A 16,791-nucleotide genomic window follows, 5' to 3' on the forward strand; every position below is an offset into this window, starting at 1 on the left:
AGTAATCTCTGAAATGGTAGAATCTCATTGGACAATTTTGGGTTGCGTACACTACAGCCCGCCTTTCCGAAACTCTAATTATGAGTCCTTAGTGGACTTTCCTTTAAATGTTTTTTAAAAAGAAATACGACTTCATAAATAACCTTCATTAAAAAATTCCAATATCCTGTTTTAGAATAACGCATATTATTAACAGACCTGGGGATTGCGTACGTTTCCTAATTACTATAGGCTATAGCAGGCTAGGCCTACTCAATTAGAATGCAACCTTTTCAAAAGTTGAATATTAACAAAGTCATCGCGACCCATGAGGAGAGAGGGTCAAGGTACACAACCTCTTTGGTAAACAGACTAAATCAGAGAATTTTTTAGTGGCTGCTTTTAGCTGTCCTCAGGAGCTTCTGTCCACAGTGTAACGTGCTTGATGTAATTACACACAGGGGCGCCACTAACAATGTTGGGACCCATGAACAGCAATGTTCCCCCCCCCCCCTCTCTTCCAATCTTGGTTATGTCCATTTTTTTCATTAAACACATTTAACTCCAACCCCCCCCCCCCCCCCCCCCCCCTTTGGGGCCCTGGGTAGTCAGTCCCACTTGCCCCCCCAACTTCAATGTCTGTTTTGTGTCAATCTTTTTTGTGTAAGGTAAAATCTATTTTAGCACCATCATTAGTCTTTGTGTGCATGTGAGGTCGAGAATGTGATATTTTGCCTTTGTGACCGGCATGTTTGGCATTTGGGCAGGGCATCAGCTGTCACGGGCAGCAATGAGACTTTGTTTTTTTTCTTATTTGAAGTTTGCATAAAATGTATGGATGTATTCAAATTCTTGAGATCTGAACAAGATGGTGATTCCAATTGTGTGTCTGTGTCAAGTGAGAGTGTGTGTGTGTGTGAGTGTGTGTGTGTGAGTGCGCAGTGGCCACTAGAGGTCCTTGTTCACCAAGCATTAAGAAACAGTTTTTAATAGAGGGGGCACATATGGACATGTGTGGCATCAAATAAATACATCCACGAGGAAAGGGAATATTTAGTTATATCATAAAACCTTTTTTTAAGCATTAAGGAAAATATCAACATGTGAAAACTTGCGTTAGTACGACATAGTATACATCATAGCATGTATTAGAAGGAAATATACAAATGATCCCTACATTTTACTTTGTAAAAGTGCCTTCTGCATCTATGACAGAGGTCCTCATAACTCCACCAGCTGCAGACATGGATTTGGGTTGGAGTTTGGTCGACCCAAGTGAATTTAGTGACTTTAAATGTTGCCATTGGTCAGTGGGTCACAAGGCTGCAGAAAGACAGGACTGGCACAATACCTTTTTACTACTACACAAGACTACTAACAGAACAAAATTTATTAACGTTTCAAGTCAAGGAAATGATGAGGAAACCAGTATTTCCAGTCCCACAGTACCAGGGTGTTTTGGAGGTTTGTGACATTCAAGTTACTTCCTTACAGTAAATCATGTGATATCTCAAGAAGGCCTGTCAAGTAACTTCAGTAAGATCAAAACAGTTGCAAGCAGCAGCTTAAACTAAACCAAGAAACAAGTATTTTCTTGGATTTGCAGGCCGTACTCTGATATAAGCTTTGTGGGGAGCTGAAAGACTTTGTTGCATCTTTTGTCCGCTACCGAAAAGAATAGGGTTCAAAATGAGCGTCATTCAGTGTCTTGAGTTATGCAGCTGTGAATCAGCATTTCGCGTTCTGATACATCAGCTGACTCCAGCTCCGGTCAGCAGGGCCGGATTATAATACGGGCAACCGGGGCAGTGGCCCAGGGGCTCCCTGCCACCAGGGGGACCCCAACTACATGTCGTGTAACTGAAATAAATTAAAATGAGCAAGTCAACTGTCCAATGTTTACACCATTAACTCTATGGTTTACAATCACACACTCACTGTTTAAGCACGACAAATTTACCAATTAAATCGTGTGAATCTTTTCTACCAGAAGACCCTTTACAATTGGTAGTGGTCCCCTAATACTGTATCTGAAGTCTCCTTCTCAAAATTCCACCTTTGTGGAGAATTACAGGCACTATGAGCAGTCCCTCAATAAGCTTTCTTCAGGACACGCTGTTTCCGTGTCTGTAGCTTTAAATGCTTCGGTTGTTTGCAAGCCATGATGTCTCAAGGAAAAACCAATGTCGCGCTTGCACGGTCGTAGCTCATTTTCTCATTGGTGGGCCAAATTCTCTGTGAAAGGAGAGGTAACCTTCCCTATTGTTACGTCACGATAGGGGATTTTCAAAACCGAGTGTTTGAGCTCTCATTTTCTCAAGGCGGAGAAGAATATCCAGGGCTTGGTTTACACTTATTGAAATGTAGCCACTAGGGGACCAAAGGCACGCTAGGGGAACTCACATTAATGTTAAATAACCTCCTAAAGTGAAGTTTTCATGTCATGGGACTTTAAAAAAAAAAGGAGGTTGCTAGTTGCTTGTTAGAAAGGATGCACTTGTTGCCAGTGCTAGCTCGTCTGCTAATTTTAGCAATGAGGCTGACTGACTTAACTAGGGTGGACAATTTGCTAATTTTTGTCCAAGGCCAACCAACTGTCAAATTATTCTGGAACGCAGGTAGCAAACGCATTGAATTGAACGTTCAGAAAGCATGAATTAGCCTGGATGTATCTAAGAACGCTGCCTGAAAATATGGCACAGGATTTTTCCGGTAAACGTCCTTTTATTAGCTCGATAACTAGCGACTACTACCAAAACCAATGTGCCAGTTAGTATTATTACTGTGTTTCAAACTGGAGTAGAAGGATACAAGTTAAATGCCAGACCAAGTTCTCTGTAGTTTATGAATAAGAAATGATGCAATCAACAATGAGTACAACACACCAGGATGACCTCAGTCTAGTGAATCAGTCGATGATGCCAATACAGCTTCACAGAAACAGAGTCTCAGCATAGATCAAACAAAGGCCTTGGTGAGAAAGTAGTCTTGACAGAAATCATTGAGCGTTCTGCCCAGTCCAAATGATTTCTCCCTGTCCCCGGGAGACAGGTCTTGTACCCCCCCAGAGAGGGAGATCTTTGATAGGTGATTGGTCAGAAGACCATGGGGAGGGGATGTGGTTATCCAATTAAATGTCCAGGGCGTTCGTGGTGGCACATGGTGGGCAGTCCAAGAATCTGATGATGTTCAGAGAGGGAGGGGGGCAGAGAAGATCCAAAGGTCTGATGTAATCAGGGGGGGAGGGGCTGTGTCTCCAAGAGAAGGGGGGGGGGGGGGGGGGGGGGGGGGGGGGGGCAGACCAGTCCAAGGTCTGATGATGTATAGGGGCAGATGGGGCATGTCTCCATGGAGAAGGGGGCATTAAGTGAGAAGGGTGGGCAGGGTCTCCAGGGGATTGGGACCTTAGAAGGTTGGGTTAGGTTGTGTATCAGACCGGCCAGTCTGACTCATCCTGAAGTAGAAAGGAGTTACAGTCCCAACATCACCTTATCTCCCAAGTTGACACTTTACTCCCATGAGCTGAGTAGCCCCATTGTGCTCACACCAGTCCCTGAATGTTACAAACTTGCCTCCCGAGACAGTTTGCCTGACCTTGGCATTCTTACCCACACACCAAAGTTACATTTCAGCACGACCTTAGTACACAGAAACATCCTGTTGCACGATCCCATCTGTTCTTTATTAAATCAATTGATCCCAATTGGATATGTGTTTTAGTATTATGCATTACACATTTTATATACTTGAGGTAGTGATTGGTATAGCAGCATTGATTAGCAGTATAGTTTTTGTTCCTTCACAGTATGTAGACACGTAAATGTTCATTTTTCATTGGCTGCTGCAGCCTACTGAAAAATCAACTGCATTTTGTAACCAACATAGTTTTACATATATAACTAGCTGTGGTTGAGTTGATAGGAGGAGGGGTGGGAGGGGCCCCTGGGCACGAAGGCATCACGGGCCCCTCCACCCCTCCCTGGGGGAACAGAATTTGTTAATCCGGTTCCGCCGGTCAGAGTAGAAGGGGCAGGGTTTAGACCCTGGGGCTTTTCATCTGCAGTACAAAAAGTGATCGTACCAATTTCCGTGTGCACTCTAGTCAGGTCTTGACAACTTAGCAGGACATCCTATCATTTAGGGCCATAACGTATGCAGAAATACTGAGCTGAGGAAAGGAACCCAGGTCCAGTGTTTCCAGGTGTATTCCACATATATAAACAGCCATAGAAGATGGACATGAGTTGTTGCATGAATTTAAAAGGATCATGTAGGAAGGACCTGTCTTGTATCAACATTACATCCAACAAAAACACTGTTGTTTTGACGAGTGGTCTGCAAGGGAAGGTGTTACGTGGTAAACGTGATGAGCATGGGAAACACTGACTGAAAAGGACGTTCAGTCATAACACCAGTGGTCCTGGCCAGCTATGCACCAAGAAGTAGTGTGGTACTATAGGAGGTGTCCAGTCTCAATAGCCCTAGCGAAAAAAGGTCAGAGTTTGAAGAGTTAGAAGTCTACTGTATTGGTATAAAAGGCCTTTTGAGGTGGCAGCAATGTAGTGAATGTGAAACTGTCCTTCTTAGATTATTCATTTGAAGTTTACAGTTGCAAATCCAACAATAAATCAGTTGTGATCATGGCCACATCACTTGGAGCAGATTTAGATGCATGGTGTCCTACAGTGCAGGGGCATAGGTTTGCACAAAATGTATGGATGTATTTGAATTCTTGAGATCTGAAGAAGATGGTGATTCCAATTGTGTGTCTCTGTGTCAAGTGGGAAGTGTGAGTGTGTCTGAGTGTGAGTGTGTCTGAGTGTGTCTGAGTGTGAGCGTGTCTGAGTGTGTCTGACTGTGAGTGTGTGTGAGTGTGTCTGAGTGTGAGTGTGTCTGACTGTGAGTGTGTCTGACTGTGAGTGTGTCTGAGTGTGTCTGACTGTGAGCGTGTCTGAGTGTGTCTGACTGTGAGTGTGTCTGAGTGTGTCTGACTGTGAGCGTGTCTGAGTGTGTCTGACTGTGAGTGTGTCTGAGTGTGTCTGACTGTGAGTGTGTCTGAGTGTGTCTGAGTGTGAGCGTGTCTGAGTGTGTCTGAGTGTGAGCGTGTCTGAGTGTGTCTGAGTGTGAGTGTGTCTGACTGTGAGTGTATGTGAGTGTGAGTGTGTGAGTGTGTATGTGTGCGCAGTGGCCTCAAGAGGCCCATATTTACCAAGCATTAAGAAAACATATGGACATGTGTGGCATCAAATAAATACAGTGCATCCACGAGGAAAGACACAATCTAGTAAATATTTAGTTGTATAACAACCTATTTTAAACATCAAGGAAAATATCAACAAGTGAAAACGTGCGTTTTGTTTGACGTAGTATACATCACAGCATGTATTAAAAGGAAATATACACATTTTCCCTACCCTTTGCTCAGTACTTTGTGTCCTACAGTGCAGGGGCATAAGTTAATTTTCAAATGGAGGTAGGACTGATTGTTTTAATAACTGAGGATGCGGCTGTTAACCACAGTTTTCGAGATGAAAAGTAATGAATCCCATGCCAACGCCAGCGCACTGTTTTAAGGAGACAGTACATCACCTGTGCAAGTTTATTGGAATCTAAGTTGCTCTACCCCCTACCACCACCAACGGACAGCATGATAGGTACGAACAAGAGGAGATGGGTGGAACATCTCTGGAAGATTATGTGTTTTCCTTGAACTCTTGAGGTTGGTGATGACAACTTTTACTGGTTACCTTACACTATTTACTCGTACTGTGACATTGGATCCCACCTGATTCATATTTAAAATTCTCATTCCCAGTTCCTTAAACTGTAGGCCATTAATCCCAGGAGCCAGCAAGTGTTAAATTGATTTTTCACAGATTACAAGTAAGAGGCAATACAAATTTGCACGAAAAAATCCAGAATTTTTGTATGTATCCTCATGAAAAAAAAACAACATTGTAGGGAGACACCATTTGATATTGTATCCTACAGCCATGTACACAAATTAAGCACTTGTAATTTGAAAACAAATAAGAAGGCTTAGGCTCAATGGGCCTAGACTTCTTTGCTTTCTTTGCAGTTATTAAAAACATCTCACACATACCAGTGTTAAGTGCCTGGTTTCAACAACACACCCAACAGCATGTTCCCTAGCTGCGTGATGGGTTATTATTGTCTTGACTGGAGCTGTAGTATCAAAGTCCATAGAGCGAGCAGACATAAAGGGAGGAGGCAGACAGGATGAAAGCACTAATAGGTTTTTACTAACCAAAATTACAAAATTCAGGACCTCCAAAAGCTCAGACACAAGACAGAAGACAAAAGATAATCACATTTGGAACTACAACCAAAACCGAACAGACATATCGACAAAGGAAGCAACCCTGAAAGCACAGGTTAGGGTAATCACAATGGACACCAGCTGGGTGCTGTGTAAACAAGACAGATGTATTGGGAGGTAGGAAACAGGGGAGGGACAGAGAGAGAGAGAGTGAGAAAGAGGGGGGGGGGGGAGAGAGAGGGGGGGGGGGGGAGGGAGAGAGAGGGGGGGGGGGGGGAGAGAGAGGGGGGGGGGGGAGGGAGAGAGAGGGGGGGGGGAGAGGGAAAAATTCGATTAGATTCAACTGTCACTAAACAGTACAAACACAGGACATTTAATTTGCATCAAACCAGGAGTGCAAATACAGCTTATAAACAGGTATAAAGTGCAAAGTGCAAACAATGTAGCCTACGAAAGTACTGATTTACAGGTTAAAGTACAACAACTGTTTAGTAAAAGGGGAAGTTGCAAGATGTGTTGTGTCTGAAGTTGTTAATTGCTGGGAGGTAGGATATCCTGGTGGAGGGTTGGATTGCGTTTTAGTCCAACGTTCAGAAGGTGGACAGGTGAGGGAATTCGCAAGAGTGGACATGTCCAGTTTTTAACGAGTCTAGTAGACAAATTTAGGGGGAGGAAAACACTTTAAAAAATGAGAATTTCGTTTAACCGTCAGATGCTTAAAACGAGATACCGTATCTCGCCTTGCCAAAGGGGCTTGGATAAAACGCGACCAACCTGAAATTCAAGATAAGATGAGTCTTTTTTTTTTCAAATCCGGGTCAGCACATAATTTGCGCATTTAATTTTGTACGAGCACTTTTTCATTCAACTAACTACTTTCCCATAGTCCACCCTTGCATCGAAATCTTTGACAGCGCCCACATATGGACATTACAAAAACAGGTTGGATATTCTCACGGCATAAACTTTACAACACTGGGGTAGTAAGGATAAAGTAGAATATTCGAGAGGTAAATTTGGCTTCGGCTTTGAACAAGTATATCGTATTTCTACGTTAAGTTGTTTAAGTTAAGTAAGTTGTAAATATAAATAAGGATTCTACTTACACGGTCCTGGAAATTATACCCATTATCTTTGTCTATTGTGGAGTAAATGAGTCGTTGTTATTGATGGTAAAAATCAAATTCAAGAAATGTTTTTAGATAATGATATCATTATTGAATTTTGTTGGGAAGACGTAGGCTATATAGCCTACATGGCGGATATTTATGGCGGATTTATTTTTTGCCCTTCAATATGCGAATCTTGATTGGTAGTGTGGTCGTTGCCACTTTTGATTTCATCATAACGAATATTCTGAGGATAGCAGGTGTAGTTTATAAACAAGTTTAGCTGGCACACAATGCACTAAAGACACAGCAAATGTCAATGCTAATCAACACTATGAAATCTGCTGTAGGCTACATCATCTAGGCTACTTTATAAACAATACATGATTTCACTCATGTTAAACTGTCCCTTACGTTAGACAAGGATATTTGTCTTTCTGCCTTGATTAGTGTTAGGCAGGGGCAGTTTTAACACTAGGTTTCGTTGATTTTCCTGTACTGCAAGTCACGACTCAAATTGAGTCAATATGTGCCATAGGAATGACCACCATCCTCTCATTATAATATCTATTCTCGTATGCATATTTATTTTCACATATGGCCTACTAAATAAAGATGATGGGATATGATCTAGGAGCACACAAAACATAATGACAGTAAAGCAATGTGAATACATGTGATATGGTACATGACCCATGATACAACGGATTATGATAGTCTTGATGGGGTGCACCTCCACTTCCTGAAGGAGGTGCTGGAGTTGACTGTTGGCCCAGGAAGTTCCTTGTATCTCACAGCCCCTCTCTGTTGCAGTCACAAACCAAGCGCTGGTCAGCTTCCCTGCACACTGTATTCTGCGCTCTTTTCCATGATGCGTACTGCCCGCAAGGTCCTGCTGTCTATTCTGGCTCTTGGTGTATTGATTTATGCCCTCCATTCATGGACCTTGTCCACTGACATCCCAGTTAATGAGCACCCACTGCGCCTCAAGAGTCTTCTATTTAAGAAGCTTCATAAACCGGTGGAAGAACATGATGATATCCCCTACCATGTCAAGGCAAGTGTGGCAAGGTAAGTGACGAGCCGTGTTGACACACCAACCCAAACACTGTGGCCTCCACAGTGGTGTACTTGGGTTAGCAGCACATTCGCCTAGAAATCAAGACGTTAGTGTTCCTGTTTCTCCACCCTACAGTCACCAAAAGTGATGTTTTTCTTTAAACCATGTGCTCTCCACCCAGTCGTCTGAAGCAGGATACATGCGTATGCGAGAGGGATGAAAGCATCCAACTGCCGTTTGCAGGCTTGCTGTTTCCACGCGTGTGGTCACATAACTTCTCCTCCGCCGTCCAGGACTCAAAGGTGAAGAGTCGCAGGACAAAGGAGTATGAACGTTTCCAGAAGAGGTATTAAAACAGTACACACGGAAATATTCACTCCTGGCCCCCACCCCGACTCAAAAAACTAAAACACAGACGTCACCGTCGACAACGGTAGAAATGTCAGCATTCAATTGGATGGTTATGCAGGCCTACACACTAACACCTACAAAGCACACTATAAAAAAATAAATCTACAATTCCTTGTAAATTCCCACTGTCAAATTGAACCATATGAATTTGATGGAAGCTAACCGTTACGTGTGATTGATGCTTATGTACGTCCCCATTACTACTCTAGGTCCTCCAGCGCTCTGGACCTTCTTATCATAGCAGAGGCTAACAGTCCTCTCCAGTACCCTACTCAGGGGCTGGAGGTACGACCCCTCAAGACTATCATCATCCCTGGTGAGAGCAGATAATAAACCATACAGTAGAGAACTTCTGCAACCATTAAAGTGCTGTTGACTTCCATCTGAAGGAATAATACTGAGTTTGGTTTGGGATAAAGGATAAATACGATTTTCACTATTGATCTTCCCGAAGGGCTGGGTCTGAAGGAACTGCCTAAAGACGTATACATGGTAGGTTGTAGTACTTTCTGTTTGTTGTATAGTTTGGTTTTAAGAAGTGCTGTATGATCAGCATCACTTCCCTGTTTGGACTTGATCATTTTCCATGTATTTTGCATGTTATTACCATGGTGCTTTGTCATAGGTGAATTTGACTGCCACCATGGGTACATTTGATGTGGCTGCCACAGTGGATGCAGTCTTCATCACAGGGGCGGGGCACATGCACATGAGCATGTCCAGTAGACATCTTCCAAATTTGAACCGACAGCTTCAGTTTGTCACGTACACAAACACTGTGTTCCACCCCAGGACAGCAGACATACGTGAGTCCATAAGAAATACCGTCAGCTACATCAGAAATGAATATTTTGTTAAACCTCAAGTAAAAGATATCTTGGTCGCCAGATAGACCAGTTTGGGCAGAGACAGTGGAAGAACTGCAGTTAGGCAGACAGAAAACAATCCATCCACGTTGCACAATACCGTTGACACGTTGGAACTGCTCTCATGTGCCTTCCAACATTCCAACCCCACCCCTAACCTGCTCCACCCATAACCTCACCCACCCATAATTTGCTCCACCGATAACCTCACCCAGCCATAACTTGCTCCACGGCAGACTTGATGGCTTGGCGCCCTAAGCCAGCCAAAGTCATACAACCCAATGTCATGTGCTGTATTTTGGGTGACTGTGTAGGAAGGTGGAGGTGGAAGGGTGGGGAAAGACACTGGGACTGTAAGCCAGTTACAACATCAAGTGATTTTGGTGGAAAGCCAAATTTGCCCTTGTGTGTAGAAAGTATAACTGAAGATGAAGTATCAGAAAGGCATAGTTCTAATAGTGTTGAAGTTGATAGTAAGGAGTCAGATGGCTGAGCGGTTAGCAAATCGGGCTATGAATCAGAAGGTTACCGGTTCGATTCCTGGCCGTGCAAGAACGACGTTGTGTCTTGTGTCCAAGGCGCTTTACCCTACTTGCCTCGGTGGAATATCACTGTACTTACTGTAAGTTGCTCTGGATAAGCGCGTCTGCTAAATGACTAAATGTAAATGAAGTGGTCAGATTCAAGTATGTCTTTTGATGGGTTTGGATTCTCTTGGAGATTGTCTTCCGTGTTGCAAGTTTAGAGGGCATTAACATCTTCAAACAGCTATTAAAACCTTATCTTTTAACACATTGATGGTGGGGGCATCACCATCTAGTTTGTTTCCTTTAAAAACATTTGTGAGCTCTCAACGTACATCAAGAAAGAGGTCCAAGTTCTCTCAAAACTCTGTATGGAACCTTTCAGTGTGTTTCTAATTTTCTCCAGTTTCAGGAAAAACATAATGTAGTCCATCTACTGAATGTGGGTGGTGATTGATCTTTCCACAGGAGTAATATCTGACGTCTAGCAAGCAAAGAGGTGAATGCTATGACAGCATAGCCCCTGCCTTTTAAGAGATTGAGGTTTTTTGTGTGAAGCCAAATATGGCACATATTGAGTTTGGAGGGAAGTGTATACCAAACATTCTGGAGTATGCCTGAAATATGTCTGCCCAAAATGTCCTGAGAAAAGAGCAAGACTAGAACATATGTGGTCTGCTGGTCGACTTTTACAGCAGGGACACGCAGGGTCAACACTAGGGAAAATTTAGCCCAGTGCACTCTAAGGAGGATCTTAAGTTGAATTAGGCCGTGTCTGGCACAAGGAGAGGAGGTGTGTACTCGATCAAGTGCTGCTTCCCATTGATCCTCTCTCATTGCTTCCCCATAGTCATCTTGCCAAAATTTTCTTATTTATTGCAGTGAAAGGGGAGAAATGTTGCAGATATCATTATAAAGAATTGAAATTAACCCTTTCCGGTGTGGAGATGAAGGGGGAAAGTGGAATTTGGGTTGCAGCCTGATTTGAAGGGAAACATCTCACTTTTCTGGAGATACATTTTGTAATCAGATAATTTCCCAAACTGATGTCAAATATTAACAATAGAATTTATGAGTAAGCCCACCTTGCACTATGCCTGAGAACTCCTCAGATTGTCTAAGGGCGATGGCTAGAGGCTCTATGGCAATTGCGAAGAGGAGAGTGGATAGCAGGCAACCCCGACGGGTACCTCTACCAAGGGGAAAGTAGTCAGACTGCTGTCCATTGGTAACCAGCGCTGCCAGGGGTTGAGGTTGAACATACAGAAGTTGAACCCAAGATATAAACGCTTTGTCAAATTCGAGAAAAGAGAGTGCCACTCAACACGGTCAAATTATTTTTCAGCATCGAGTGGGTTCACCATTTCAGGAGTAGATGCTGAAGGGGAATACACTATGTTCAGGAGTCTTCTTAAGTTTGAGCTAGAATGTCTATTTAAAATGAAACCAGTTTGATCTGTTGATATTGGCCGGGTTTCCCAGATTCGTTAAGAAGCTCTTAACGCTAAGAACTTCTTAAGAACATTCGAAGAGCGCTCTAGAACGCTCTTAGAACGCTCTTAAGAAGCTCTTAGCGTTAAGACCTTCTTAACGAATCTGGGGAAACCCGGCCATTATCTGAGGTCAGAACTTCTCCATTCGACCAGCAACATTTTTTGACAGAATTTTATAATCACCATTTAGTAATGAGATGGAACGATATGAATAACATTGGAGGGGATCTTTACCTTTTTTGGAATTAGTTTTATTGCAGCTTGACATAGAGTTGGTGAAAGCTGTCCGGATGACAGTGACTCATTGAATCACCATTTCAGGAGCAGATGCTGAAGGGGAATACACAATGTTCAGGAGTCTGGTCCAGGCTTTTTTATTGCTTTCTAAGTATTTAATAGCAATCTAAGATCTCTGCAGATGAGATATTTCCCCCTAATAATGAACTGTGTTCAAATTGGACCGAAGGAAATGTAAGGTTGTTGAAGAAGCTGTCTATTTGTGGAACGTTTTCGTCACATTCAGAGGTATAGAGGTCAGAGTAGATATGTAGTCTTGTCTGTGGTGAGTCAATCACATCCGTTCATAGGCATAGTCTGCGTCAGAGTTCATTTCCTTTGACCTACTTTGCATCTATTACCACAGTATCTGTCGCACAGGGCCTCACGCCACTGCGGGTCTCAGCCCCTGCCTGGTTTGCAATCACAAAGTTGTTTTTCTTTCCTACTTTAACTTTCATCCTATCTATTTTAGCATGTATTTCAACTCCACGGACACAGAGTGTACGTCCACATTGAACTCACACACAGCAAGGCACTCTGGGAACTCACAAGCGCACAGGATATGACCATATAGCTGTCGGATTTATGGACGGTCCCCGTGCAAGTTGATAGTGATTCTTGCGCGTGCATGAGTGTATGTCAATAAGCAGGGCTTATTGCACAGTGTTGACACCCTGTTTGCAGGGCCTCACATGTTCAGTTTGCACAGGGCCTAGCACCGCTCCTTTGACAGCTCTGTGTTTACCCATATACTTATCTGGAGGCTGTGTTTGTTGCAGCAACCGGTTTGCATCTCACATCTATACTGTAATACTGACGCTAAGTGAAACAAACTAATTCATTTGAATCCAGTACAACACACATATAGATTGGGAATGAATTCCTGTTTAAGTTTTTTAAATGCGTTTTTTGTTTGTCTACTGTTGTGATGTGACAAAGACGTTAACTGTGTTGTATCAAAGTGTTCGTATCCATAGTGACCATATTCTGTACTCTTCCAGTCCAGATGGAAACCCTTGGACATCACTCAGTCTTTACTATCACCGTTGGACATGTCATCACCCCAAAACTCGTGAAACCAGCCTTCAAAGAAGAAGGTGTGTTATGCAATTGTTTGTCTGCAATCAAGCAGGGTCAAAAGAAATGTTTTGAGTGGACCAACCGTTTATTTTGTATAAACGGTTTCATTTCCCCCCCAGCATTTGGTATCAGTTCCCACGTCACCATCGCTACCAAGACCTTCCTGCGCTATGATAAATTACAGGACTTGATTGACAGCATACGACAGTACTACCCTGACATTGTCATAGTGGTCGCCGACGACAACGAGCATCCCCAGCCAGTCAAGGGCCCCCACATAGAACATTACACCATGCCATATGCAAAGGTGAGACAGCCTCATGTAGTGAAAACCTACTAAATGTTTAATGAAAGAGTAAGCTGACCCTTTTTTGGCATCCATTTTAGACAGTGATCATGTGGTTTCAGAGGACGTTGGGAAGGGAAGTTGTTCAAAGTCGAGTCTTTTATTGTCAGATGCACAGAACAACACAGGGCACTGAAATTGTTAGGACAAGACAACGCAAAGCAACCTGGCATAACATAACATAGGTACACAGAACATAGATTTCATCTATGATAAGCAAAAATATAGTCAACCTCCTAATATACAAGAATATACAATATTCAATACAGTGTACTAAACCTCTAAATACACATGATAACCTATACTAACCTATAAGTTGGTGGCTCCAAAGTGGGATTTTGTTTATTTATTATGTCATTTTTTATGGATGGGTCCCCACCAGCCTCCCCTCAATTGGAACTCTGCTTTTTAAATAATCTACACAAGATAGACTAACCTTCCACTAACATATCATTTAGTATCTGATTGTTTCTAGATCCAATTTCATTTGTATAGCCAGTTATAATATGCATTGTCACAAAGAGCTTTCTAAGATAGCCTTTCCCTCCTCAGGGCTGGTTTGCTGGTAGAAACTTAGCCATCTCCCAGGTGACCACCAAGTACGTACTATGGGTGGATGATGACTTCATCTTCTCTGCTAACACAAAGCTGGAGAAGATGGTGGACATCCTGGAGAACACCACCTTGGACCTGGTAAGGGCCTCCACCAATCCTGTTCGGACAGACGGACTGAAAGACAAACAGACTCAGAGTACTCACATACTCTGTTGGCTGTGAGAGACACTCTTTGGGTATGAATTTTATTGAAGGAATAATGGAGAAGTACCCTGAACAGTCATCATGACATCACCTGAGTGGGGAAGTTGGTAGTGTTTTCCTCACTGTTAGACAATAGATTGTGCTTGCGTCATGTGATGTGAGGTCTGAAGAGTGATGTGTTAAAATTGGTCTGAGCATTTTGGATACCAAACTGAAATAAATAATGAAATAATGCATATTCAATGTAAATACTGCAAGTTATAACTTTAACTGTGAGTTAGCCGTGCAGCATGTAAACTAGGACGTCAGAATGATTCTGTGTGCAGCTACAGCCCCATTCACACTTTCCCTGGCCATCTCAGAAACTTCTGGAGTCTTCCCTGGTACTTTTGTCAGGTGGGCGGGGCGGTGATGGAGGTGACCGGGTACACTGCCACCTTCCGCCACACCATCTCTGTGGAAGAAGGTGGCGAAGATGGGGACTGCTTACACATGAGGCGGGCCCACCACCACACCATCAAGGGCTATCCCAACTGCGTGGTCGCAGACGGCGTCATCAATTTCTTCATGGCCAGGACGGACAAGGCGAGGCAGGTGGGCTTCGACCCCCGCCTGGCACGAGCGGCTCACCTGGGTGAGTGTTGACCTCTGGACCTGCGCGCCGCACACCGACAGTGCTCTGCTAAGTACAGTTGACCTGACGCCGTTTTCCAGGAGGCCTTTCCTTGTTCTCTGTCTGTCTGTGTCCCCACCCACCAATCTACATGAGTCATTCCGCTGTCCTCATCTCTTTTATGATGTGTGCACAAACCCTCCTGTCCTCGCTGCCAATGAATCATTCATTTTTATGGTTTGGATGAATAGGCTCTGTCCCCTCTCTCCCTCTAGAGTTCTTTGTTGACGGGCTGGGATCTCTTCACATTGGCTCCTGCAGCGACGTTGTGGTGAGCCACGCTTCAAAGATCAAGTTGCCATGGGGCAAAACGGAGAGCGAAAAGGCCTACGCCAAGTTCCGCTATTCCCCCTCTAATAACACCGACACCGCAAGTGACTTCTACTACTTCAAGAGCCGGTTCAAGTGCATGACTAGTGACTAAGATGACCTCAGCCACCGATGGCGTCCCACTTGGCCTGTTTGCCCTCATTCCATCGGTGAAGGAACAAGGTTCCACATCATGGAATCCTTCAGTGGAACCGGTTTGACCCAACATCCTACACCATGGAGAGACTAAGCTGTCTAATGTACGTGACTTCAAATATATGAGCGAAGAACATTTTCTTTTCAATTTTGAAACAAGGGTGCGTAAGAAAAGATTTCTATGAATTCTACAAATGATTCACTTTCGCAGTCCTATTTAAGTGTGCTTTAAGAGAAGACTTGATTAGTGTTTTAGTTTGGCTCCAAGATACTGATTTCAATCGTACAGGCGGACCTTTGCACCACAGTGGTTTAGTCACCATAAATATTTGTCTTTTATTGCTCCTATCTAAACCTGCTGGGTCATGTGGTGTTTTTACAGCAATGTTCACACACGTTGTCTTAGTTTTCAGTCCTGGAAGGTGCACTAGATAACCCCAGCTTCTTTGTCACAGGGTTGTTATAGTAGTAATCTAATGGATTTCTTTGTTTAAAAAAGAATTGCCACCTATGCAGGAAGTATCTTGAATATTTTGGGAGATTAATAACTACTTATAACTGAGAGTGAGGTCATGACCAAACGGTCGAGGTTAGTAAGTTGTTTATTATATGTCATTTTTAGCTGTTCATTTTGTAAATAGGGAGTGGCAAGGTTCTCCTTAAACGAGTAGCATGTACCTGCAGAACCGGAGAACTGCAATTTCAGGACTGCAGTTTCAGGACCTTTCGAATTCAGAATTCAAATTACTAGACCAAAAATGATATCCTAAGAAAAGTGGATTTTGAGGGTAATAGCTCCATAGACCTCCATTCATTCTGCACCTGACCGTTAGCGCCCTCATATGGAACTTGAGTGGAACTGCAACCAGTTCAGAACCCGGAAGTTTTTCGAGAGTGGCAGTTCTCCCCATATATATATATATATATATATATATATATATATATTAGAGCTGTCAAACGATTAAAATATTTAATCGCGATTAATCGCATTAATGTCATAGTTAACTCGCAATTAATCGCAATTAATCGCACATTTTTATCTATTGTAAATGTCCCTTGATTTCTTTTTCATCCATTCTTTTTTCAAATGTTAATGCTCTTCTCGACAAGGAAAAGTGGTTAGGATTTCGTGCAAATGTTTTTTTTTAATTGAAAACAACATTGCAATCGCCTGGCTTTGACGAGCGGGCGGAGAATTCGCATCAGCTGTGTGCTGCGATGATAGCTCACCACGACGTGCTGCGATGATAGCTCAGTTCACAATGACAGAACACACTGATCACTTTGGTCTTGTCAATGGAACCATTTGGCAACCTTTTAAAAGTAAACTTTCCATTCAGAATCTTATTGGCATCCATTTTGGTGTCTGGCGCTGGCAATCAACTCAAAACGTAACTTTAGCCTACTACCAGAGAATGTCTAATCCGTATAGGGGCTCTGCTACTACTGTTTAGCCGGCTCGCAAGC

At 43.1% G+C, this 16,791-nt stretch overlaps 1 protein-coding gene across 4 annotated transcripts; it reads left to right on the forward strand.

Moving 5' to 3' along the window:
- The first annotated feature begins 5,342 nt into the window (after nucleotides 1-5,342).
- Nucleotides 5,343-15,678, forward strand: b4galnt1a (beta-1,4-N-acetyl-galactosaminyl transferase 1a). Of its 4 annotated transcripts, none has more exons than XM_047039664.1 (11): nucleotides 5,343-6,374; nucleotides 8,182-8,439; nucleotides 8,610-8,774; nucleotides 9,049-9,155; nucleotides 9,294-9,331; nucleotides 9,465-9,645; nucleotides 13,003-13,098; nucleotides 13,201-13,388; nucleotides 13,980-14,120; nucleotides 14,583-14,820; nucleotides 15,075-15,678. In XM_047039664.1, the coding sequence occupies exons 2-11, from the start codon at nucleotides 8,237-8,239 to the stop codon at nucleotides 15,281-15,283; spliced, it is 1,566 nt and encodes a 521-aa protein (XP_046895620.1). In that variant the 5' UTR covers nucleotides 5,343-6,374; nucleotides 8,182-8,236; the 3' UTR covers nucleotides 15,284-15,678. The 4 variants fall into 4 exon arrangements, with proteins under 4 accessions (XP_046895620.1, XP_046895621.1, XP_046895618.1 ...); XM_047039665.1 differs by lacking the exon at nucleotides 5,343-6,374 and adding an exon at nucleotides 6,682-6,864; XM_047039662.1 differs by lacking the exon at nucleotides 5,343-6,374 and adding an exon at nucleotides 6,683-7,269.
- The last annotated feature ends 1,113 nt before the right edge of the window (nucleotides 15,679-16,791 follow it).

The sequence above is a fragment of the Hypomesus transpacificus genome, chromosome 18 (genome assembly GCF_021917145.1).
Source record: "Hypomesus transpacificus isolate Combined female chromosome 18, fHypTra1, whole genome shotgun sequence".
Lineage (NCBI taxonomy): Eukaryota > Metazoa > Chordata > Actinopteri > Osmeriformes > Osmeridae > Hypomesus > Hypomesus transpacificus.

What these genes read in the sequence shown, in the direction of transcription:
- b4galnt1a (XM_047039664.1), top strand. Translation starts at nt 8,237, where the DNA reads ATGATGCGTACTGCCCGCAAGGTCCTGCTGTCTATTCTGGCTCTTGGT. An exon ending in TGCCTAAAGACGTATACATG is followed by an intron (nt 9,332 to 9,464) that starts GTAGGTTGTAGT and finishes GCTTTGTCATAG; the next exon opens with GTGAATTTGACTGCCACCAT. An exon ending in GGCACGAGCGGCTCACCTGG is followed by an intron (nt 14,821 to 15,074) that starts GTGAGTGTTGAC and finishes CTCTCCCTCTAG; the next exon opens with AGTTCTTTGTTGACGGGCTG.